Source organism: Pygocentrus nattereri, chromosome 8 (assembly GCF_015220715.1).
Source record: "Pygocentrus nattereri isolate fPygNat1 chromosome 8, fPygNat1.pri, whole genome shotgun sequence".
Lineage (NCBI taxonomy): Eukaryota > Metazoa > Chordata > Actinopteri > Characiformes > Serrasalmidae > Pygocentrus > Pygocentrus nattereri.
Genome location: NC_051218.1, coordinates 14,096,279 through 14,118,827, shown reverse-complemented (window position 1 = coordinate 14,118,827; position 22,549 = coordinate 14,096,279). Strand labels below are relative to the sequence as shown.

General features: G+C 39.9%; 3 protein-coding genes across 7 annotated transcripts; 2 read left to right on the top strand and 1 right to left on the bottom strand.

Annotated features, from left to right (window-relative positions):
* The first annotated feature begins 1,273 nt into the window (after nt 1-1,273).
* Nucleotides 1,274-9,124, top strand: syvn1 (synovial apoptosis inhibitor 1, synoviolin). Of its 2 annotated transcripts, none has more exons than XM_017690007.2 (16): nt 1,274-1,559; nt 2,795-2,936; nt 3,397-3,489; nt 3,686-3,838; nt 3,925-3,973; nt 4,315-4,418; nt 4,520-4,646; nt 4,728-4,827; nt 4,930-4,995; nt 5,095-5,211; nt 5,844-6,004; nt 6,116-6,268; nt 6,858-7,001; nt 7,671-7,854; nt 8,009-8,121; nt 8,353-9,124. In XM_017690007.2, exons 2-16 carry the CDS (start codon nt 2,805-2,807, stop codon nt 8,523-8,525), a joined length of 1,869 nt encoding a protein of 622 aa, XP_017545496.1. In that variant the 5' UTR covers nt 1,274-1,559; nt 2,795-2,804; the 3' UTR covers nt 8,526-9,124. The 2 variants fall into 2 exon arrangements, with proteins under 2 accessions (XP_017545496.1, XP_017545495.1); XM_017690006.2 differs by having other exon boundaries at nt 1,275-1,559; nt 2,798-2,936.
* Nucleotides 9,063-14,048, bottom strand: gpr137 (G protein-coupled receptor 137). Its single transcript, XM_017690016.2, has 8 exons — nt 13,905-14,048; nt 12,531-13,486; nt 12,391-12,440; nt 12,044-12,284; nt 10,482-10,631; nt 10,251-10,379; nt 10,039-10,154; nt 9,063-9,790 (listed from the first exon to the last, which is right to left on the bottom strand). Exons 2-8 carry the CDS (start codon nt 12,900-12,902, stop codon nt 9,697-9,699), a joined length of 1,152 nt encoding a protein of 383 aa, XP_017545505.1. The 5' UTR covers nt 12,903-13,486; nt 13,905-14,048; the 3' UTR covers nt 9,063-9,696.
* A 544-nt stretch (nt 14,049-14,592) lies between these two features.
* On the top strand, nt 14,593-21,255 carry pld7 (phospholipase D family, member 7). Of its 4 annotated transcripts, XM_017690025.2 has the most exons (12): nt 14,635-14,920; nt 15,688-15,877; nt 16,028-16,611; nt 16,842-17,026; nt 17,121-17,304; nt 18,372-18,486; nt 18,578-18,705; nt 18,818-19,021; nt 19,806-19,945; nt 20,115-20,280; nt 20,386-20,485; nt 20,621-21,255. In XM_017690025.2, the coding sequence occupies exons 1-12, from the start codon at nt 14,840-14,842 to the stop codon at nt 20,824-20,826; spliced, it is 2,283 nt and encodes a 760-aa protein (XP_017545514.1). In that variant the 5' UTR covers nt 14,635-14,839; the 3' UTR covers nt 20,827-21,255. The 4 variants fall into 4 exon arrangements, with proteins under 4 accessions (XP_017545515.1, XP_017545514.1, XP_017545509.1 ...); XM_017690020.2 differs by having other exon boundaries at nt 15,688-16,611; XM_017690023.2 differs by lacking the exon at nt 14,635-14,920 and adding an exon at nt 14,937-15,257 and having other exon boundaries at nt 15,688-16,611.
* The last annotated feature ends 1,294 nt before the right edge of the window (nt 21,256-22,549 follow it).

The following is a 22,549-nucleotide window of genomic DNA, read 5'->3' as shown; positions in this document are numbered from 1 at the left end:
GTCATGTCCAAGTGATGACTGAGACCTGATGGGGGTAAAGTTCAGGCCATGACCAACAAGTGAGAGGGGAGCAAGGCCTAAACCACTGCAGAGTACTTTGTAATTGTGCATGGATCATGGGTAAAAACAATCAAAAATATATGAATGTTTTAGTTTTTGAGTGTAAAAAAAATGTCACTGTAGAGAAAACTGCCAACTTCTTTACAATTTCTTTACAGTGGTGGTGATCGGAGCCAGGGGTCGTGTTGTCTACAGTGTAAAAATGGGTATTTCATTTAATATCCGAAACGACCATTTAACGTACATGAGGCTTCTCATTTTCTTATGCGTAATGTTGACTATGGTGAAATAGTGGTAAAACTGTAAAAATATTCTTTGGAGACTAATTTGCCTTACAATGCCCTACATGTACCTCTCCTCCATGAATGGCTTTTAAAAATATATGTTTTTAGGCCAAACCCTTACCTGAAAACTTTAGTAAAAAAAATGTCTCAGACATCATGCAGCATATTTATAACCATATAATACAGTAACTTTTTTTGAGGAAGCTTTTAGATGTTCTATATGCTTCAGATGTCTGGCTCCTATTACCACCACAGTGCTATTCTTACTTGGTAAGCTCCTCTAGAACTGAGCATTTTAAATCATTCTAAATGACTTTATTTACAGCTTAACCATTTAATTATGTACTCATTAAAACAGTGGAATTTCTCTTTAAATGGCCTGAAACTCAAACTCAGCTTATGGACTCTTTTTCGGGATTATCTAGTTTTTGGCTTATATAGTAGAGCAAACTATGTGTATTTATTCACAGGTTTACAAGCCTTGGCGATGAGTTCATTAAAACAAAGGCCAAATTCCAACTGGACTGTCAGCCGCTGAAAAAGTGGCCCATGGCTTGCAAACATGGCTGTGAGCAGCCTAGTTTCCTACTATATGTGTTACAAAATGAAATATAATACTGAACTCTTAGTGGAAGCAAATTTAGAACCAGTTCAGTATGTAAATGAATATATGAGCAGCTTTATGTGGGCCGTTAAAACGAATGTATTTATATTCATTTATAACAAAAAAAATGAGGCTGAATCCCAAATGAGTCCTGATGGATTTTTAGAGGACTTTTAATTTGGCTGTAGAAGTCACTATTTCATTACTATGTATGCACTATGTAGCAAGTGAGGAGCCGTTTGAGATTCGCTCTGCAAAGGCTTTTAATTTGAAAGAAAGGGAAACACGTCGTCTCTGCTGTGGAGAAGTTGATTGGTCAGACCACCAGCGGTCGACACCCAGGAGTGGCAACGCCGGAAATGAGGTGGCCTTTTGTAGAACAAGCGAAAAATAAACACGTAATCGAGAAGAAGCTGCGACGAGCCTTTAGCTTTACATATTTGGGGGTCGAAATATCATTTTGTTGGATGGAAGAACAGACGCAGGTGTGATTCTGCCTTGTGACAGGTGCAGCTCGTCGCTGTTCGCCCTTCATCTTCGGTCGGATCGGTTACAGAGCGCGCCGCGGCGGCTGCGTTACATCGGCTGCCCTGTGGAGGAGAAGCGGTCGGGTAAGCTGCCCGAGTCCGAGTCCGAGTCCGAGTCCGAGTCCGAGTTCGAGTTCGAGTTCGAGTCTGCGTCTGCACTGCAGGAGCTAAAGCCAGCAAGAAATGTCGCTGCAGGGCATTCAGTTGGTAGCAAGCCGGCTAGCTTCTTGGTTAATTTAGTCTGAAGTTTAAATACCACTGCATGCAGTTTGGAGTTTAGAAATTAGTGAAATTAATGTCACTGCGAGTCTTTATTAGCGTTTAACTAGCTAAATAGCACACTAACAGACCAACCCTGCCTCCCAACAGTCAGCTCGTTAGCCCAAGCTAACCTAACATATTCAGACACCAGCTGGAACATAGCAGTCTGAAGCTAACGGACTGTCATTTTAGGCGGTATAACTGTTTATTGTTGTTGTTGCAGTCAGTACAAAAAGGATTAAAATAACACGTAACCTTAGGCTCAGTTTTAATGATGAATTAACAGATTGACCACTTACTTGGGCAAAATGGGCGTGGAAAGTTCTTCAGGCAGGCCTCTAAACTATGAACAGCTGTTAAGTAAATGACTAACGGCTTTTTTTGTGTTTGAGTCCCTAAAGATGAATCGTTTTTATATCTAAACACGGTTATAGGTCACACTGTCAACAAAGTTGATGTCTCAAGTTCAGCCTAATTAAATAGAGCCTATGAACTGCCTGAAGAGGAGTTAGACCAGTCAGAGGCAAAACCACGTGTGACATCACAACCACAACTTACTGGCTGTCTGGCAAACAACACTTGGGATTCAAGCCTCAAGCCAGAAAAATGCGGATATTTTAATCTTCCTCACCAAAAAAAAAAAAAAGTCTTAACCTTTTATTTATAGAAAATATAATTGAGAGTGCAATCACAGTATTAGTCAGAAAAATTGCAATTAATATTTTCCCCAAATTTGTTCAACCCTAGCTTGATCTTTATTGAATCATGATTACCAAATTGACTATTTACAGTGTTATAGAAGTAGCCCAAGTTCATGTCTTTTGAAACAAGAAGACAGGATGCTGCTCTAAGCTTGCCACTTGAGTTATATGTTCAGCATGCATACTATTCTAAGCCCTGCAAATAATTCATAAATAAATAAATAATAATTGTCAGCAAATCAACCCATTTCATAGTTCTACACATTACTGCCCCTGTGACTATTTGTGCTTTGATGGATTCACTGTCATAATACTTACCTGTATGTGTGCTGTTTATCTTGTATTTCTTCTTTAAAGCAGTGCAGAAATGGTGCGAGCAGCTCTGGTAACGGCTACCAGCCTGGCACTGACCGGTGCGGTGGTCGCCCATGCCTATTTCCTTAAGCACCAGTTTTACCCTACAGTGGTATACCTCACCAAAAGCAGCCCTAGTATGGCAGTAAGTCCATTTCAGTGTTCATTAGCCTGCATTTTAAGACATACTTTATAGTAGAAATGCAGGGATTTTTGCATTCTTGGAATGTCAGGACTGATACAGCACCAAAATTGAAAGCATGAAAGGACCAACCTCTTATTGGCATGTATAATGTTACTTTTACTTTTAGCCTGATATGTTAGTGAATATTACTGAATAACTTTGAGAATCTAACGAAAGCTGGAGAATAGCTTAAAATACTGTATTTCTTTTTAATCTACTTTTAAATGAGCAGTAATTAGAACACCTAAATACCAAAAGGATGTATGACTTCTGTTGGTGGCTATTTATGTATCTCCACATTGATGTCAGAAAACCAGACACAAGCAAAAAGGTGTAAAATTGGTCTGATTTTGGTCTGTAATTTTTCTCCTGTATTGCTCTACATGTATTGGTAATATACACTATTTGTTCTTTTTGTCAGGTTTTATATATCCAGGCATTTGTGTTGGTTTTTCTGCTGGGAAAGTTTATGCGAAAGGTCTTTTTTGGACAGTTGAGAGCTGCAGAGATGGAGGTATGTGTGCAGCTGTATAAAGTGGGTCTGGAGGTTTAATGATGTTCTGAACATCTGTGCTCTGGGCATTTTTTTTCTGTAAATCTGCTTTGTGATGATGCCTGTTATAAAAAGTGTGTGCTATATAAATAAACTTTGATTTGACTAGCTTTATATTTCACATTGCTCCTATATTCCATGTCCTTACATCCTTTAGCACTTGATTGAGCGTTCTTGGTACGCAGTGACAGAGACCTGCTTAGCTTTTACGGTGTTCAGAGATGACTTCTCCCCTCGTTTTGTGGCTCTCTTCACTTTGCTGCTCTTCCTTAAGTGCTTCCATTGGCTGGCTGAAGACAGAGTGGACTTTGTGAGTATAGGCAATATTGTCACTTTTTTAAACACTGATTTAAAATAGCTTATATCTTGATAAGGTGTTTCTATTTTTTTTTTAAGATGGAAAGGAGTCCAGATATCTCATGGGTCTTCCATTTTAGAGTTGTCTGTGAGTATGGATTGTGTCTGTAACAGTTTAAATCATAGTTTGCTCTTTCTGATGACTTTGAACAGTAGCTTACAGATGGGTGTATTGATCTATCAGATGCAGTTGTAACTGTTTCAGATGATCGTAACTTTAGTACTGACACAACATGAAACAAAAATCAACTGTGCCCATGAGCAGAGGCCATGCATTTCTATTTTCAACATATGCAAATTGTGTGGCTGCACCTGCTCTTAGAGTTGTAGGCAATGCTTAATGACCTTATATGGAAAGCATGACTTGGTGTTGCATCATGTTTTTTCTGTTTTTTTTGTGCTGACATTACTTCTTTTCCTCCTGTACAGCCCTAATGGTTTTGCTGGGAGTACTAGATTTCTTATTTGTCAATCACGCCTGCCATAGCATTATTACAAGAGGAGCCTCAGTGCAGCTGGTCTTTGGATTCGAGGTGATCATTGCTTGTGTTTACCAAGGGCTTGACTTAAGTCTTTGATAAGCATAATGTGTAGATCTGAACATAAACAGTAATATTTCACCTTTCTCTTTCAGTATGCAATTCTTATGACCATGGTTCTCACCACCTTCATTAAGTACAGCTTGCATACAATCGACCTACAGAGTGAGAACCCATGGGAAAATAAAGCTGTCTATATGCTCTATACGGAGCTCTTCACAGGTAGGACTAATTCCCCCTTGAATATAATTGCATGTAAAAACAGCATTTCTCTCACACATTGGTCTCATTTCTAAACTTCAGGTTTCATCAAAGTGCTGTTGTACATGGCATTCATGACAATAATGATCAAAGTGCACACCTTCCCCCTGTTTGCCATTCGGCCTATGTATCTTGCAATGAGGTGAGGGAATAAGGGTTTACTGTTATGTTAATATACTGATGGACATCTTTTTCTTGATTCATTCAGAAAATTCTTTTTTTTTTTTTTTTACCCCTCCATCAGGCAATTTAAGAAGGCTGTGACGGATGCAATAATGTCTCGACGAGCTATTCGCAACATGAACACACTGTGAGTGATTCTCTTAAAATGCTTCATGAGTCTGTGTTACATGCACACGTATATGTTTGTGTCTGAAATCAATGACTCATAGCTCTGTACTTCTTGCAGATATCCAGATGCCACTCCTGAGGACTTGCAAGCATCTGACAATGTATGCATCATCTGTCGAGAGGAGATGGTTACCGGAGCCAAGAAACTGCCCTGCAATCACATCTTTCACTCAAGGTTCCCGTCTGGGGTTTTTTTTTTGGGGGGGGGGTACCTCCAGCATTCTTACAGGTTCTTACATACATGACCACATCTGGCCAGATATGATATCATAAGAACATCCATGGATAACCATTTTGGACTAATTTGGGTGGGAACATTTTGAAATGGGAATAAATAAATAAATGGTGTGAAATTTCTAAAACAAGCCGATGCCTTGTAAAAGTGCAGTCCAAAGTACAGGGTGACAGTGTACATGTAAACACTGTCTGACTGTCAGACAATGTTTATGTGCACATAAGATATCATGATTGGAAAAAAGTCCCTGAAAAAAATCTGTTGCAAGAGGGGGAAACTTTAGAAGAGGGGGAAGCTTTAGAAGATACCAGAATTGATTATTTGAAAAGTATTTGAAATGGTTTCAAAACTAAATCAGCATTCTTGAAACATTCATTTTGAAGAATAAACGTTGCCTTGTTTTGCTTGTTATTGATTGTATTCTGTATGACAAAAGATCACAGAATAGTACTCTTGTTAAGTTGTCCCCAGACTTGTATTTATTTCTATTATGAGGTCACATCTGGCTCCCTGAGACTAGTCCATAACTGTTATACCTATTATAATCTATGACTCATTTGTCTGTGTTGCAGTTGCCTACGCTCTTGGTTCCAGAGGCAGCAGACATGTCCAACCTGTCGTATGGATGTTCTGCGAGCATCACAGCCCAATCCAACTCCTACACCAGCTGCTCCAGCTGCTCCTGCAGCCCCTGCAGCCCCAGCTAATGCTCCTGCACCCCAAGCTGCTAATGGTAAATGCTTACCATCCACAGCAAATCATACAAGTGACACTGAAATAACATTTTGATTTAATACTCTTGAGCAGTATATTCTCTTCTGACTTTTGAGTGTGTTCCCTTCAGTTGCGCCAGGCATGATGCCACACTTCCCCCCAGGGCTCTTCCCTTTTTGGGGTCCCTTCCCTGGTGCTGCACCCCCTGCTGGTCCGCCAGGTGCTCAAGCTGCTAACAGCACTCCGCAGAACAGTGCAGATGCAACACAGGCTCAAGGGGCAGGTGAGCATTATCTCTTGATAATAAGGTTTAATCCAATCCAAGACTGTGTTCTCATATCTGGCTTACTGATGAAACCTGCCAGCTTGTTTAAACACTGCTTAATAAGCAATTTTATGTTATTGTTTAACTTTCTAATATTTAAAATATGCTAGTTTGTACAGGCAAACAAATGATAAATACGTTACATTTAACATTATCGTTAGAGTGCTCATGTGTTAGTCAGACTAAGCTTATATTGGAGTTATCAAGCTAATTCCATTAGCTGTAAGGAACAGGGCTTGCATCTTTAGAGTGAACTGAATGTTGCAGTCATGCATGACCAATAATAATTGTAGTCCCAAACTATATAATTGTAGTTATCATCTGACCAGTCATTCAGGGCATTCAAGGCTCCAGTGCAGAATAAGTATTTTGAGTTTTTTTTTTTAATTCTTTACATCTTATTACATTATCTAAAAGTTATTACTTCACTGGAACATAGTTCTCACCCTGAGTGCAAAGCAGGAAGAGAGATATTGTTTTTTTTTTTTCTTCCTCTTCTTCTTTTACCCACTTCACTATAATTGAATACTTCCATTTATTTCTGCAGATTCAGGAGCTAGTAGCTCAAGCCAGCCCATTACAGATGGTGCCACTGCTGCTCCTGGAGCTACAGTGCCTGGATTCTCCTTCTCCATGCCCCCACCTTTCCCCTCTGCACCATGGCTGCCCATGCCTCCACCTCCACCCTTTAGTGAGTATGACACCATCCAGTTTCAGCAATACATCATTACCTAAATCACTCTGGTCACAAAACAGATTCTGGCAGTTGTGACAACCTGTTCTTTACCTTGTGGTAACAACCTTTTTGACCACATTTGCTGTTTGAATATCCACATTTTCAAATGAACCGTTTTCAAATATCACAACAAGAAAAAGTATAAGGAATATGATGCCATATGTTAGCCATTTTTAAATACCAAACAGTATAGGACTGTAATACATATTGGAAACAGAATTTGAAAATTTTTTAATTGCTTATATGCCCAACTGTGTTTTCCCAGGGTCTCTCATGCATCATTTTTCATAGACACCACTGTCAATGAGGCATGTGGATCCATCCTATCAGAGTATATATACAGGGGATATAATGTGGCCCCTGAAAAAGTTATGGCACATTTTATATATTTGTGCACGTGCATGTAGGCTGTGCAAACATTAACATTTTAACACAAGGCACACGTTCAAGCATTTTTTCCTCATGGGTGACTCAGCCAAAACCGTAAAGAAACACCAAATTTGGAAATCCATATGACCATTGATCCTTGGAAAATGTCCCTGCTTGAGAGATGTGTATATTATCTGAAGTTACACATTTATTTTTATTGATTTTATGCTGAACTGCGCTTGTCTTGGTTCTTAGTGTCGTCCATGCCTCCTCCACCGGCGTCCTTATCCACAATGTCTGAGGAAGAGCTGAGGGAACTGGAGCAGGAGGGCCGGCGAGGTCTGGAGGCTAGGCTACAGTGCCTTCATAATATTCACACACTGCTGGACGCTGCCATGCTCAACATCCACCACTACCTCACCACTGTTGCCACACTCAGGTAAACTATCTCTGACAATGGGGAATTCATACTTTTTGCTGGTAGTGACCTTTTGCTGGATTTTAAAAATATCCATTGTTGCAATGCTACACACTAACTCACTCACTAGTAAAGTATTTCCTCATGTTCTTTCATTTCTCCTTTTACTCCCTAGCCCTCCTCGGTCAGAAAGCAGTCCTGGCGAGGTCAGCGGACCAGGGAGAACTGAGTCATCTGCCTCAGCAGGCAGCACTGAGGCCTCTAGCCAGGAGAGTGGTGCACAAACTAGTGAGTGACAACAGAATGGTTGGATCTTATATTTCAGTAGTGCTGATCTATAAGGGTGGTACAGTGGCAGAGTGGGTAGTTCCTCCCATAGTCCAACGACATGCATTTGGGTGAATTGCCTTCCCCCGAGCTGGGATAGGTTCCAGTGACCTGGGAAGATCAGTGTGTGAGATATATATTTGTATAAATCTTTGGAGGCAAGATCAAATTGTCTTTTTTTTCTCTCTGCAGTTGGCCCTGTGAATGGAGCAACAGGTTTTTCTCAGCCAAACTCAACCCCAGCTGCAGAGAAGGAAGACAAGAAGGAGGAAGAGGGCGGAGAGGATGACGGAGAGCCCAACGCTGCAGAGCTAAGACGAAGACGCCTGCGCAAGCTGGAGACTACGCCGCCTCTTGACCACTGATTATTCATCCAATGAACCAAGCATGGTGTGTCAGAAAGGACTTCTTATACTAGAAACACATCTCATACACCCTTCTTTTGGCACTTTGGGTGCATGAGATCAGATTGTTTCCCAGGGGGCTCTTATGTGTTATTTAAGATATTGAGTCAGCATGTTGAGAAGTTTCAAGGATAATTTGAATACAGTGTATGGGAGATTCACAGATAGAAGACCAGTTCCAGTACAGAGTACAGAGCAGAATTAGTAATATAAGACATACCAGAGGTCATTTCATTCATTAAACTACATAGTCCATTTGTTTTTCCTCACTTCAGACTCTCAATATGGTCTTTTTTTCCCTTGAAACCCATCACAGAGAATGAGTATTGAAACGGGAGGATGATTTTTGGATTTACCATGTGTCCTTACAGGTGGAATTTTTTTTCATTCTTTGTGCTTTGATCATTTCTAGCTATTTGAATTTTCTTGAGATCTGAATTTTGCTAAGAGAGGGGAAATCATACATAACATGGCAAAGTAAATTAACGTACATGTACATACTGTATAAAGTGTTTTAATAGGAGAATCTGTACATACTGCAGAATAAACTGTTCAAGTCAGTGTTTTTCCCTTTGCTGTTTACTTTTCTACACTGTAGGAAAAAATACAATCCAAAGTCTTTTGTGGAATCCATTAAAATGCAAACAATGCAGTTAAATTATTAATAAAATATTTTTAAAAATAAAAGAAAAAAAGTGGATCATAGTCCCTTATACTTCCCTTTAAAAACATTTAAAATGAATAAATATTCATTAATTGATTCACATTTGTCAGTTATCTGAAACCAAGAGAAGATATATTAGTTGATACAGGAGGAGTCCATTCCACTAATGGTCCATTATTTTAACCAATATCAAAAGTTTTTATAAGTCTAAGTGGAAAAAAATAGCAATTTATTGGTCCTTATGTACACAGGGTAGAGCCTGCAAATCCCCTTAAATGGTATATGTATTAAGTTACAAGGATTTCTATTAGTTCTGTTAACAGTTAAGGGAAAAAAAGTAAATACAATGTGCAAGCCTGAGTACATAGCGTCAGTGCAAATAATACCTATTGGTCTCCACAGGATGAGGTACTAACGCAGTACCTGAGAATAATCAGAGTCAAATCCCTAAAATCCCTTGTGGAGAAGTCAGTTCTGTGGAGTCGAGTAGAGGGAGTGATGCTGGTTGATCTGCTCTGTCCTATTGAAGAGGAGTGGAGTTGTCTCAGTGGAGCCAAACCAGCTGTTAGAAACAAAGAGGTGGTTCTAATCATGTTTGCCTTCACTGAAGTATAACCAAAATGTTTTGAGAACAGAAAAAAAAAACCTTTGAAGTTGCCATGTGTCCTTACAAGTGGAAACATTTCAGCCATAATCATGACAAAACTTCAAAGTACTTCTATTTGAGGAAGTACTCAAAAAAAAAGCCATTGAAGCTGTTTTTTGCCTGAGCGTTTTTAATGAAAATAAGTATAAGACCTGTTGAGATACCTGTTATTAGGACGCAGGCTGTGTGACCATGTAGCACCAGTGTCGCCATCCATCCCCCGTGGGTCATCAAAGAAATAAGAACATGAGCCCCTTGTGTTAATAGCTGGACTACAGCTCTGAAACAACATAAGGGGAAAAAACACCCCATCACTAAACATCAAACAAAAAGCAATGTGCCAAGACCAGTTTCTTTTAACGGATAAAAAGCTAACCGTGTCTTGGGGAGGACGTGGTACTCTGAATATTAGAATGAGGAGGCTGGTAGGTAGAAGCTCCCATATGAAAAGTATCGCCCCAAACACGATGTAGCCTGTGTCTCCAAGTTCGCTACGAAGATCAGCCTTCAGAAAAACAGGATTTCACATTAACGTTAAAAACTGATATAGAAATTAGAGTACATCTCCATCATCTCTGATATCTTGGATATCTGTCAAGTTTCATACCTGATCTGAAATGTTGTACCAGTCAAAGCCAAAGGATGCGACCTTGTGATTCTGGGACAGGATGAGCACAGTAAGGTTATAGCATGCTCTACTGAAGAAGAGCAGAATTACACCAGCTCCCAACACTGCAGTCCGGCATACAGTGGTCCCCTGTAACAAAAGAGAAATCAGATGTCTACATATAATGTATATACAATTGTATAGTGAAGAGAAAATGTGGACATCTTTAGTCAAATTACACATGCTGTTAATTTTCTAAATGAAAATAAGTTAACACCCCATCTGCATTAGATGATTTTAAACTAACATGACATATTTCTGAACATTTTAAAGGACAATTCCTATTCAATTGCTAAATTGAACACACTGGAAAACATCAAATGTTGCATAAGTCTGAATATCCTTTCAGTTGTTCTACTACTATGATTTTTAAGGTCTTATTTAACATAATTTTTGAGAGCTTTTTTGCTTATTAGGAATTAATCCAAGTAAGGTGCAGACAGTCCCACAGTTTATCAAAGTATGTGACAGTTGTAAAGTTCTGAAGGTATTGTGCTTATACTCATCATTCACATGCTCGTCAAACAGTTCACTGAGGATCTGAAACTAAAGATAATTGACTCTTACAAAGCAAGAGAAGACTATAAAAAGATGGCTAATTTCCTGCTTACAGTTTTCACTGAGAAATGAAAGTTAAAGAGAACTCTTCAAGACAAAATCTAAAAGGCCAAGAAAAATCTCTAACTGAAGTGCTGACAAACTAGTCATGTATGTAAAGCAAAACTCCCAAATCACTGCCAAGGGCCTACAAGAAGATGCGGTTCACACAAGAATAGCGATACACCATGCACTGTGCAGTGTTGTTGGACAAATATCATCTGTATGGGAGGGTCATCAAAGCAAAACAACCCCTAGAAGTTATGTGGTCTGATGTGGTAACAAAAAATGATTTATTTGGCTACAATCACCAATATTTGGGGATAAAAAGGGGATAAATAACATCTACTGACTGTTAAACTTGGTGGTGGATCTATTACACTTTGAGACTGCATGGGAGCTAGTGGCACAGCAAATGATGTGGCAAAACAAACCATAGACGATTTTGTTTTACAGTCAGTGAAGAAACTGAACAAAAGGGGTTGACTATTTCAACAACACCATGCTCCAGATTCATGATAATCTTTAACTACTTCATACTTTAGTACTCCAGTAGGTATTTTGAAAATTAATAACAAAAGTTCTTCAAAAGAAAACGTACAGTACATTACTAAACTCACAATTAATACTGGGGCATTTCTCACCATGCACTTTCATTAGTTCATTCTAGGCTCCTAAATTCATTAGAAACTTAGCTCACAAAACCTATCAAATGCGACCAGTTAACTCATCTTACAGCAGCAGTTAACAACTTTCTCTGATAATTGAGGTTTAGATTGAGTTATAACACAGTGAATAGCTGCATTATACTGTTAAGATATACATACATATACATACATACAAATATATATAACATTTTACATGCATGATATGATGAAAATGACTAATTCAAAGCTCCAAAATACCTTGCTGTGTAAATAAGGGCTGGTGGAAGGAGAGAATCGGGTCAGAAGAAGGAGAGAAGTGGCCAGACACACAGCTTCTGCAATGAAAAGCAAGTCATTCACCAGGACTCGGATCAGAACCAACCTCCACGTTTTGTTTCCAACTCCACCTGTGCCCCCTCGCTCCCCAAGGCTGGCACAAACCACATTGACGCATAAGAAGACAGCACTCATGGCTGCATAGACACAACGAGCCACCCACCTGAGAGAAAGACAAACATTTTCAACAAATCCCTTAAACATCTGTAATGTTTGGTCTCGACATTCATAACTCACTATCAAAATAAGCACAAAATGAAGCCACTTACAGTCCTTTACTGCGTTCAATCTTGAATAACCCCCTAACTTTGAGCAAAACCTGTTGGAATGAGGCAAAACAAAGACCATAAGGTGAAAGAACTGAAAACTTACCATGTACTGGATGAAAAATAGCTCTTAAACACCTTACCTGAGTAAAGTACAGATTGATGAGACTTAAAGTGAAGAACTGTAGGCACACAGGACAACAGTAGAGGAGCCAGTAGATTGGAGTGGGAAGATGGTTGGCCGCAAGAGCGTTACCAAAGTAAAAGGAAAAAAGCGTAGTACGAAGGGCCGCCCAGAACAGGCACAGGAACAGAAAAGCACTCTGGTAGGACCACCTTTTATGGCGGTACAGTAACAACAGCCAAAGCTGAACATACACTATCAAGAACAAACTTCCATAGAGACATGTATAAACTATGGTGATGCCGAGTTGTACAGATGGAGCCATAGCTGGACTTATTGGGAAAGGTGGTGGTGGCAAGGAAGAGTTGGGGTGAGAAGATGTAACCTCCATGATTGTGATATGTCAGAGAAGATTATATCTAATTGTTTTAGAATATTGTGCTGTATGTTAGGTAGTTAAAATACAATAACAAAGATAAGCTGGAATAATGGAAGAGAGCAAAAGTGCATAAAACTATGCTCAGCAAAGCACATTAAATATGTGGGTTAGCTGATTGTGCTCATCTGTCTGTCAATGTCTTATCTCTACTTTTGGCAAACCCGAGAGAGAGAGACAGAGAGAGAGAGAGAGAGAGAGAGAGAGAGAGAGAGAGAGAGAGAGACGTGCAGTTATGCAAGTTTGCCTTAGACAATCAGGGAATGCTGAAGATACGAACTAATCGGGTGAGGATTTCTAGATTGGAGAATCCCTAGTAAATATGAAACACTAAATCGCTGGTGTTCCCCCAAAACTTCTGGCCATTCATCTGTTTCTGACAGCGAATAAGTCATCGTCTACGGTCTAGGATTTAATGAGTGTAAAAACAGAGCCAGACACACATTATCATAATATAAAACTGCCACGACAAACAGCTAACATAAAGAGTCGAGCTGTCAGTGTCAAGAACGACGCCAATTTGCCCTCACAGCCCAAACCTGGAACGAAAATGAAAACACGAAGACTTCCGTTACTATTCAACAGCATTAAGACGGATTAAAATAATCTCAGCTAACGGCTCTTGCAGTTGCGTATATGTGCGAAATGTGCACTACTTCAGTCACGGTCACTAGTGGAACAAGGAAGCAACGTTGGGACTGCTTTTATATTACGAACACCTCAGGTTTAGGTTATATTTGTGGTGTAACTTACTGAGGCTACAACAACAACAACAACAAGAGTAAACATAGCTAACCTAGCAAGCTAGCTAACGCTAACTTGCTAAAACTACTAAACTGGTGGCTAACAAAGTGACATGCTAACGTAAAACTGTACTTATACAATCAAAATAACATTTCAACATTTCTGCAGTATTAGGCAGGTTCTGTAAGTGTGATACGAAAAGAGACATCGTACCTCCTTGAGGCTGTACATTTAACAACGTCCAGCTGTCACTCTGTCCAGTTCCTTTATGAGTCTGCGGCGAACTGAGAGCGAAAGCGGAATATTAACGCGTTTCTTAGCAGTTATGATACGACGCCATCTAGCGGCACAATCGGGTTTATGTTTTTTTTAGTATTATGTGTAGTTTTTATATGATCAAATATAATTTAGCATAATGGGATTTTGAATTCTAGACTAATTCAAATATTGTATAGGTAGGAATGCAACGTCATGACTATATAAATATTTATATCTTTGTTTTTGTAAGAGCAACAACAACAACAACAACAACAACAACAACAACATAATAATAATAATAACAATAATAATAATAATAGTAGTAGTAGTAGTAATATAACTTGTATTAATATGCCACCTTTTAACACAGGTTCTCCTTTTAAGGGAGACTAAAACAAAATAATTAAATAATTAATGCAGTGAATCTGATCTTAAAACGTTTAAAAAGTAAAACAAAGAGAAAATACATAACTTGGAGAAGCGAATAAATTAACAAACGAAATTAATAAAATTGAATTTTCTGAGCACTACTCTTTTCCAGCCCGCGTCAGAGATTTGTTCGCTCGTGTTTTAAAGCGTGTGTTAAAATCAGCCTCTCCGTTTCCCCTGTTCCCCGTGTTTTCTCTGCAGATGCAGCTGTGCTGCCAAACCGCCAATTGTGATTGAGGACCGGAAACCGCGGCTAGTTCAATTTGAATCATAAACTGTTGACATTTGTTTGGTCATCCGATGTTGTGTTTCATAACACGCGTACAAATCAAAACACATCACCTTAGACAGCAAATAATTCTACGAGTCGGTGTAATAGTTAATTTAAACCGTCTCACTCTCGATGGTCTTCAGTTCAGTTCATTTTAATTCAGAATTTAGTTCTTTGTCGGAGTTTCGTGATGGGACGGAGGCGGTCAGCTCGCTCAGACACGCCACTGAGACGGTCAGCACGACTAAGACATATTGGCCGTTATGCAGAGGTGGGTATTTAGCTGGAGCTGGTGAAGTAGGCGAGGTTTTCCTTCTGACTCTGCACAGACCCACAGCCACGTAGCAAGACGAGAGTAACTTGCGCTCGGAGCAAACCTTGTCTCCTAATATAGCTAGTCAGCTAACAGCGTTAGCTTTGAGGGGCATAGCTAGATACACGGCAACAGCTAATCACCAGACGTCTGCTAGCCTGTTCGCTAAGGGTTCTGCAGTGGAAATAGAACAGGAGTTCGAACCAAAAATAGTTAATATTGTTAGAAACAGAAAACATTTTACTTAGTTAGCTAGACAGCATCTTTGATTGTACCCGTAGCAGTAACAGGCATGGTAAGTTGGCGTTATTTTTGTGTTTTGCAATATAGTTATGTAGATTGCTAACCTAATTAGCTGTTTTAGCTTACGGGGCGTTCACTTCCCAGATATGTGGTTCTGGTTGAAAAAAACGGTAACTTAACTAAACTACCTAACTAGATATCTGTTATCTTTATTTGAACATCAACTACGTATTTTATTGTCTCGGGCTTTGGTTTAACGTTTGAGTCGTGAGCTGTAAAGCATTACAGGTTGAAATGTGGTCTGTTGTATACCTTGCTCGTTGGTGTCGGCACTGAGCAGACGAGCAGTAGTTAACGTTAAGATACACTTTATCACTTAGCTAAGGTTTACAGTCTGTCTGTGCCACCCTTCCATTTGCTGGCACCAACTAAATAGTCCCATCATCTGCTATAAATAAAGTCTTTACATGATCTTTTTTTAGGCAACTGAAAATGATGATGTGCATCAGATTATGGGGGAAGATGAAGATAAGGGAGCAACTGAAAAGAGGATGGAGGGGGATGAATCACGTAAATCTGGGAGACCTACCTCTCGCATCCCCACTTTCCAGAGCTCATTGGCTCGCAAGCGAACCACCACCCCAACTGCAGAGTCATCACTGCCAGCAAAGGGTGAGGGCTCCTGTCGAGAAGGCCAAATGAAAGAGAGAGGAGAGCCTTTGAGAACAAAACTGCCGGTATTAGGGGACAAAGAAATAACCTTGCCTATTTTGTCCACACACTCATGCAGCACTGATGATCTCTCTCTTGGTGACTTCTTAGATCCCATCTCTGATGCTTCAGAGGCCACACCACTTGCATTCAAACAGAAACACACGCCTGAACCGAATACATACGCAGGCTCTGAAGGGCTTGAAGGATTACTTCAGCGACCCAGTCTCAGGACTGAGACGGAGTTGCATGTGACAGGTTCATTCTCAGAGCCTCAGTCTTTTATTATAGAGAACTCCCCTAAAGGTGATGATGATGAATCAGTTTCAGATCTTCTGGATAATGTTACAGAAGGTCTCAGCTCCAGCACTTCTCCTGAGGAGCATCTGCCTGATACCTCTGACCCATCAGATGTACAAAACATTTGTGAAGACATGCAGAGTCTTGGAGAAGACTCTGATAAGGCATGTGTAAAAGAAACACCATGCTTACCACATTGTGGTAAAGAATCAGTCACAGATGATGCTGGCAAGGAGTGTCTTGAAGGAGACACAGTAAAGTTGAAGAAGATTGAGAAATGTCCACCAGCAGTGTCCTCTGAAACACGGCTAAAACAGAAGGCTCCAGGTGTCAGTGCTAAGAGTAAAAAAGTAGATCCCTCACTCGTGGAACGCAGTAAAATCACATCCTCAGGGGTAAGTTGTACTTCATTTACTATGTATTATTATATTTTATCCCCCTTTATAGTATAACATTACACTGAACAGTACAAGAGCTCTCACTGGGTGTACACAAAACAGCAAGAAATCAAAAGTGAAGTATGCAGTGTTTTGCATGTGTGACTGTTTTAATGTGTGAGCTTTTCATCAGGAGAAAAACTTGAAAATAAAAGGCTTCCTTGTGTTCTTTATTTTGCTTTTGGCAGTCTAAAAGAAAGAGCTTTGCTCTCTTCTGTCTCCTCCCAACTGTTCTGCTGCTTCTGGGTGGATTTGGTCAACACATTTGGCACTATGGGGTCCCTAAGTCTGTCTCTCATCTAATGGTGCAACTGGAACTACATTGGCTTGAAGGTTTCTGGTTGCCTCAAGAACAATGCAGCACTGATTGTAGGTGAGAAAGCCGTTTTGTCACACCTCAATATTTTTTATTGTGTAAGAACAGATAATCTGAGATAATTAAACATCGTTTGAAACTCACCCATCAGGCTCACCCTTGTTGAGAGTCTCCCCGAGGATCTGTACTTCCCCCATATGTCTGTACACCTGCAGAGCATTTCACATACCTGGACCAACCTGCTCAACCAAGCTAACAGCTCTGTCAAGATTGCTGCTTTCTACTTCACACTCAGAGGCTCAGATATGGGCCTCACTGAGCCCAGTGCTATACAGGTACAGTTAATACAAAGATAATAAAGATTTATCTCCAGTGCTACATAAAACCTTCTCAGGGCCCAGAAAGGCAGTTGCACTCTTAATAGCTGTATAGCTGCTTGTAACAATAGCAGATGTAATAATTATTAATTTAAAAGGGGTGCAGGACAAACTTGATTCATAACAGAAGCACAAATAGATGAGTGAGAAATCCAACTGGCACACTGTGCATCAAAGGTAGGTTCGGTTGGGAGTCACAACCCCAAATGTTAAGAAGAGCCATTTTGTATTTTCGACAAAAATCAAACCACCTTGGAAGCCACAACATTTAGTGTCTAGTATGTCTCAGTATGTGCTGATGTCCTAGTATAGGCTAAAAAATATAAACGAAAACGGAGACTTACTTTGGGCTAGAGTTTAAAGCAGAGCAGCTATAGCCGCTTTCCTCCCCTTTCCATCAGGAAACTTTTCCTCAGAAGTAGAGCAGCTTATTGTAAAATGTCTCTCAACATTCAGCTGTTTTACGAGCCTGAAATTGCTTCTCATTCTCCAGCTTCTTGTTTGAATTTTCCCGTTCCACCTTATATGGTGCAGCAGCTACATTCGATGCTGCAGGCAGAAATTCGGAGCGTCTTCATCTTCTCAACTTTTTAGTGTTTGACAGTCTATCGTTGCAGATTTAACGTACCAGGAAACCAACTGCGCCGCTCATAAATGCGAATATGTCTGTTTGTCTCCAAATGTTTGTCTTAAATCTCAGTCGTTGAGAACCAGGGCTTTCCTGAGATTCAGCATCCAGTCTCGAAAATATTTTACTGACACAGTGACCCCTGACTCTCTACAACGAGACCAAAACTGAAGTTGTAAAACTGAATTAAGTTTTGAGTTGAATCACTGAATTAAACGGGTGTAGGGAGGCTGTAACATGTGCTTCACGGACATCCATTGTTGCTGGATCTTATGTCACCCTAACAGCACATTTTATAGCAGATTTGTGGCAGCCCTAATTAATTAATAAATAAATATTTATTTCTTCATAGCTGTGTATTTTGACATAATTCTTTTTAAATTGTGATGTATTCCAGGGCAAAGAACTGTTCGACACATTGAAGCAGCTTGAGTCTAGAGGAGTGAACCTGAAAATTGCAGTTAATGCCCCACAGACTTCCACTGCAGACACGGATGAGTTGGCAGGAACAGGTAGATTTGGATGCATGTTCTTGTGTCTTGAGCATTGCTATTTCTGCAGCAGAGTTGTTTAGGCCTTGCCCTATTTGTTGTCTCTGTTTAGGTGCAGAGATCAGAGAAGTTGACCTTCAGAATGTCACTGGGGGTATTGTTCACACTAAGCTGTGGGTTGTGGACAACAAGCATATGTATGTAGGAAGTGCAAACATGGACTGGCGCTCTCTAACCCAGGTATCAGCATCTGGCATTCTCAGGTGGTTTCTCTGTTTAGAGCTCAAAATGCTGAAATCAGGCTGGTGATTAATGAATATACTTGTTAAGCCATTATGCATTTCTCTGGCAGGTAAAAGAGGTTGGGGTTTCCGTGGAGGACTGCAGCTGTTTGGCACAGGATGCGTCAAGGATATTTGGAGTCTACTGGGAAATTGGTGGTCAAAAAAATGGTTCCCTCCCACCCTACTGGCCCGGCAGATTCTCTGCTCTCTCCAGCTCTAAGTACCCATTAGCTGTTAAATTCAACGGTGTCCCTGCACGTGTCTATCTGTCTGTGAGTTCCATTGCCTTGCTTTCACAAGTGCATCAAATGGATGCCAGGCACTCTACACAAAGTAACGTACATGTCTTTGTGTCTTTTGGTTGAAGATGTGTATGCTAGATCTGCACAGTTTTTGCGGTTGTAGTATGTCCTGCCCTATTTTAAAAACAGGACTCTTGATGTGTCATGATTAAAGATTGGTCTGCATTATGTAGTATTTGATCAGATTTGGTTAGACATGGATCATGTGAGTGCCTTGATTTATCAAAACACCCACAGAAACACTTATCTAGACCATCTGAAATTGGTTGGGACAATAAAAAAAGCTTAATTTGATAAGGGGCTTCTTTACATAATACATCCTTTTATGGTATCTGTTTTGCCATGGCTAGTATTGATAAAATAATTAACAAATGATAAATTGTGCAGTCCTAGCATGCATGGTTGTAGGTCTTGAGCAACTTCTTTGTTTCAGAATACCATTACCACACCATCTGTTCTCAAATTCATTCCCCATCCTCCAGTCTGCACTGACTGCTTTTATATGAATTTCACAATATGTGGTGTTTTAAGAAACTTTCTGGTTGGTTGTTTGTCCTAAAAAGGCATCCAGCTGCTTCAAAGAATTACCTTTGAAGCAAGTGTAGTGCATGAACATGTGACTCTTGTAAATCTTTCCTCTGGTTTCAGAGAAGTGTCTTCATTGTCTTTGCAGAAAGATATTCTGATTGTTTTATGTTTATCTAAAAATGATCAATTGCATTGATGATCCGCTTTTTTTTTAATATATAAAAAGAGTGCCCCACCTCAGCTGTCCGCATTCGGACGTTCAGATGATCTCTCGGCTATCCTGTCCGTCATTGATGATGCCCAGGAGTTTGTCCATGTGTCGGTCATGGACTATCTTCCTATGTCTCAGTTCACTCAACCAATAAGGTAACATTAATCCTCCCAGAGTTCAGTGATTCACCCTGAGTACCTTTAATTTCAGCAAATAAAAAAAATAGGATTATTACACTGGATAGTTTAAGAGTGTAAGGTTATGGTCTGCTTTTGACCTAACAAGATCTTCTGTGAACTCTGTTCATTACATTGTATATACTAGGTTCTGGCCTGCCATTGACTCAGCCCTTAGGGAGGCTGCATGTGCCAGAGGAGTGGAGGTGAAGCTGCTGGTCAGTTGTTGGAGCCACTCTCCTGGAGCCATGTTTGTCTTCCTGCAATCTTTATCAGTGCTCAACAAGACTCCCCTCAAATGCAACATTCATGTTGTATGTTAAAGATTTTTCTAGTTGTGTTAATGATTTCCTAGCAGACTAGTCACCATAATCTTGTAGTCTTTCACTGACTTAATCCTTTTTTTGTGTATTTCACAGAAAGTGTTTGAGGTACCTTCTACACCTGAGCAGCTTTCTATCCCTTTTGCCCGTGTCAACCATGCAAAGTACATGGTGACTGATAGAGTTGTTTACATTGGTACGTTGTCTTATTTTGCTGTAGCAGTTGTGACTGTCTTAAAACTTGGAGTTCTTTTGACAGTCATTGCAAAGTATGTGTCTACTTTAATTTGCCTGAACTGAGATTTGGATAACGATTGTATTGTGTTGATAGGAACTTCCAATTGGTCTGAAAATTATTTCAGCCAGACTGCTGGAGTCGGGCTTGTGGTGAATCAGACAGGCTCTGTGGTGGAAAAGGGGCAGCAAACTGCACAGAATCAACTGCAGAAGATTTTCCAGAGGGACTGGAATTCAGACTATTCCCAAGCTCTCACTGATGAACATGCAGAATATTGCCGTAAGAAGAAAAAGCTATGATTTATTGTAACTCTTTTACAATATGTGCATGGTGTAGAAGACTTTTAAATACATTGTTTACATGTGACTTGTTGACTTGCCATTGCCTCGAAACATATTCAAACAGGCCTTTACTCTGGGCAACATTCAGCTATAATAGTAATGCATCTATATTGTATATAATTTTTAGCCTGCTGTACATTTTATGACTTCATGTTTCATTTGTGTATTTATGGTGTGTTTTTTTTTTTTTTTTTTTTTTTTTTTACAAACCAATTCTTGAAGGATGCATAATAAACCATCTGTACTTTAATCTAAAAATGGGCTGACTGGAGCATGTATATTATCAGAATATTTTGAATGGCTTCCTAAATTGTTGGGATAAATGGCTTTCCTTAAAATACTGTAAAACAGCATCTGGGTGTTAAATAAATGAAACGTTTTCACTTACTTTTGAACTGTGTCGTCATTTCAGATGGAACAGCTCTGTTCACAATACTGTTTGTATTTTTGAAATTTCTGCTCTTTGAGTAGGTAAACTTTATATTACATGATATTAATGGAGGAAAGTTTTATTGTCAGAGATAATTACTGAAGGACAGATTTGTTACATCATCTAAATGTCGAGTAAAATTTGACTTCTACTCAGGTAGATGTATGATGGATGGAATCTACTTGGTGTTCTTGTTACATTTTAGTTATTACCACTTGATTTTATAATTCCTTTTTGTATTTAATTCTCATTACCTTGGTGGCAGGTCTGACTTCTGAGATGTCTTCCTATTTTAGCCAAAAAGAATCCCTAAAAGAAGAGAACAGTGCCTAATTAGCCCCCTTTTACCTGGTTCTTAAGTGGTCAGGACTACCACAGAGCAGTTAGTATTTGGGTGGGTCATTCTCAGCACTGTAGTGACATGGTGTGGTGGCGTGTTGGTGTGTGTTGTGCTGGTCTGAGTAGATCAGACTCCCTGTCCACTCTATTAGACACTTCTATCTTGTTGGTCCACCTTGTAGATGTAAAGTCAGAGACACTAAATCATCTGTTGCTGCAGTTTGTGTTAGTCATCCTCTGGTCCTCCCTCAGTGGTCACAGGACGCTTGGCTAGATATTTTTGGTTGGTGCACTATTCTCAGGCCAGCAGTGACACTGAGCTCTATAAACAGGGCTCTCAAGTTTTTAAGTTTGGTGGGAGTGAGATTTTTTTTGGGGGGGGGGGGTCACCCATCGGCTCAACGGCCCATTGACCCTCCAAGTGTGTTCAACTTAAAAGAGAACAAGTTTGATTTGATCAAATTTCACGGTTTATTCTATGATATATAATTAAAAGTACAAACACTTTCACTATATGCAAAGTCTTCTCTGCTATCTCCCCTGATGTAGTAGCCATTTCAGTCTCTTCCATCGTCACATGATCTGCCTTCCTTGCCTTTGGTTTCTGAGCCTTTTCCCAGAAGGAAATAAGGCTCTTCTGTTTCTTCCCTGACATTCTAAATAAACAACAAACGGTTAAAAACGTATCCATGTTCATGACAGCTCTAAGGTGACTAAACCAAAGTTATTCTACCCTATAATACCCAGAAAGACCCTATAAATACCCCAAAAAGTCTCTGACTAAACGAACATTTAAACATCGTCAGGCTCCAGTGGTGCCGTTCTCCTTCAGTTGTTCACCGACGGGTGTTAGTCAGAATCGAATCGGACAGGTCTTCGCGTCTGACGCTCTGGCTGAAACTCCGCCCTCTT

Bases quoted from the DNA above. Each gene is read 5' to 3' on its own strand.
- syvn1 (XM_017690007.2), top strand. From the start codon at position 2,805: ATGGTGCGAGCAGCTCTGGTAACGGCTACCAGCCTGGCACTGACCGGT. The intron at 4,828-4,929 runs GTGAGGGAATAA...CCCCTCCATCAG, and splicing joins CCTATGTATCTTGCAATGAG to GCAATTTAAGAAGGCTGTGA. The intron at 6,269-6,857 runs GTGAGCATTATC...TTATTTCTGCAG, and splicing joins AACACAGGCTCAAGGGGCAG to ATTCAGGAGCTAGTAGCTCA.
- gpr137 (XM_017690016.2), bottom strand. From the start codon at position 12,902: ATGGAGGTTACATCTTCTCACCCCAACTCTTCCTTGCCACCACCACCT. The intron at 12,285-12,390 runs GTAAGTGGCTTC...TCTTTCTCTCAG, and splicing joins ATTGAACGCAGTAAAGGACT to GTGGGTGGCTCGTTGTGTCT. The intron at 9,791-10,038 runs GTATCTCAACAG...TGTTTCTAACAG, and splicing joins AGCCTGCGTCCTAATAACAG to CTGGTTTGGCTCCACTGAGA.
- pld7 (XM_017690020.2), top strand. From the start codon at position 14,840: ATGGGACGGAGGCGGTCAGCTCGCTCAGACACGCCACTGAGACGGTCA. The intron at 18,487-18,577 runs GTAGATTTGGAT...GTCTCTGTTTAG, and splicing joins GGATGAGTTGGCAGGAACAG to GTGCAGAGATCAGAGAAGTT. The intron at 19,946-20,114 runs GTAACATTAATC...TGTATATACTAG, and splicing joins CAGTTCACTCAACCAATAAG to GTTCTGGCCTGCCATTGACT.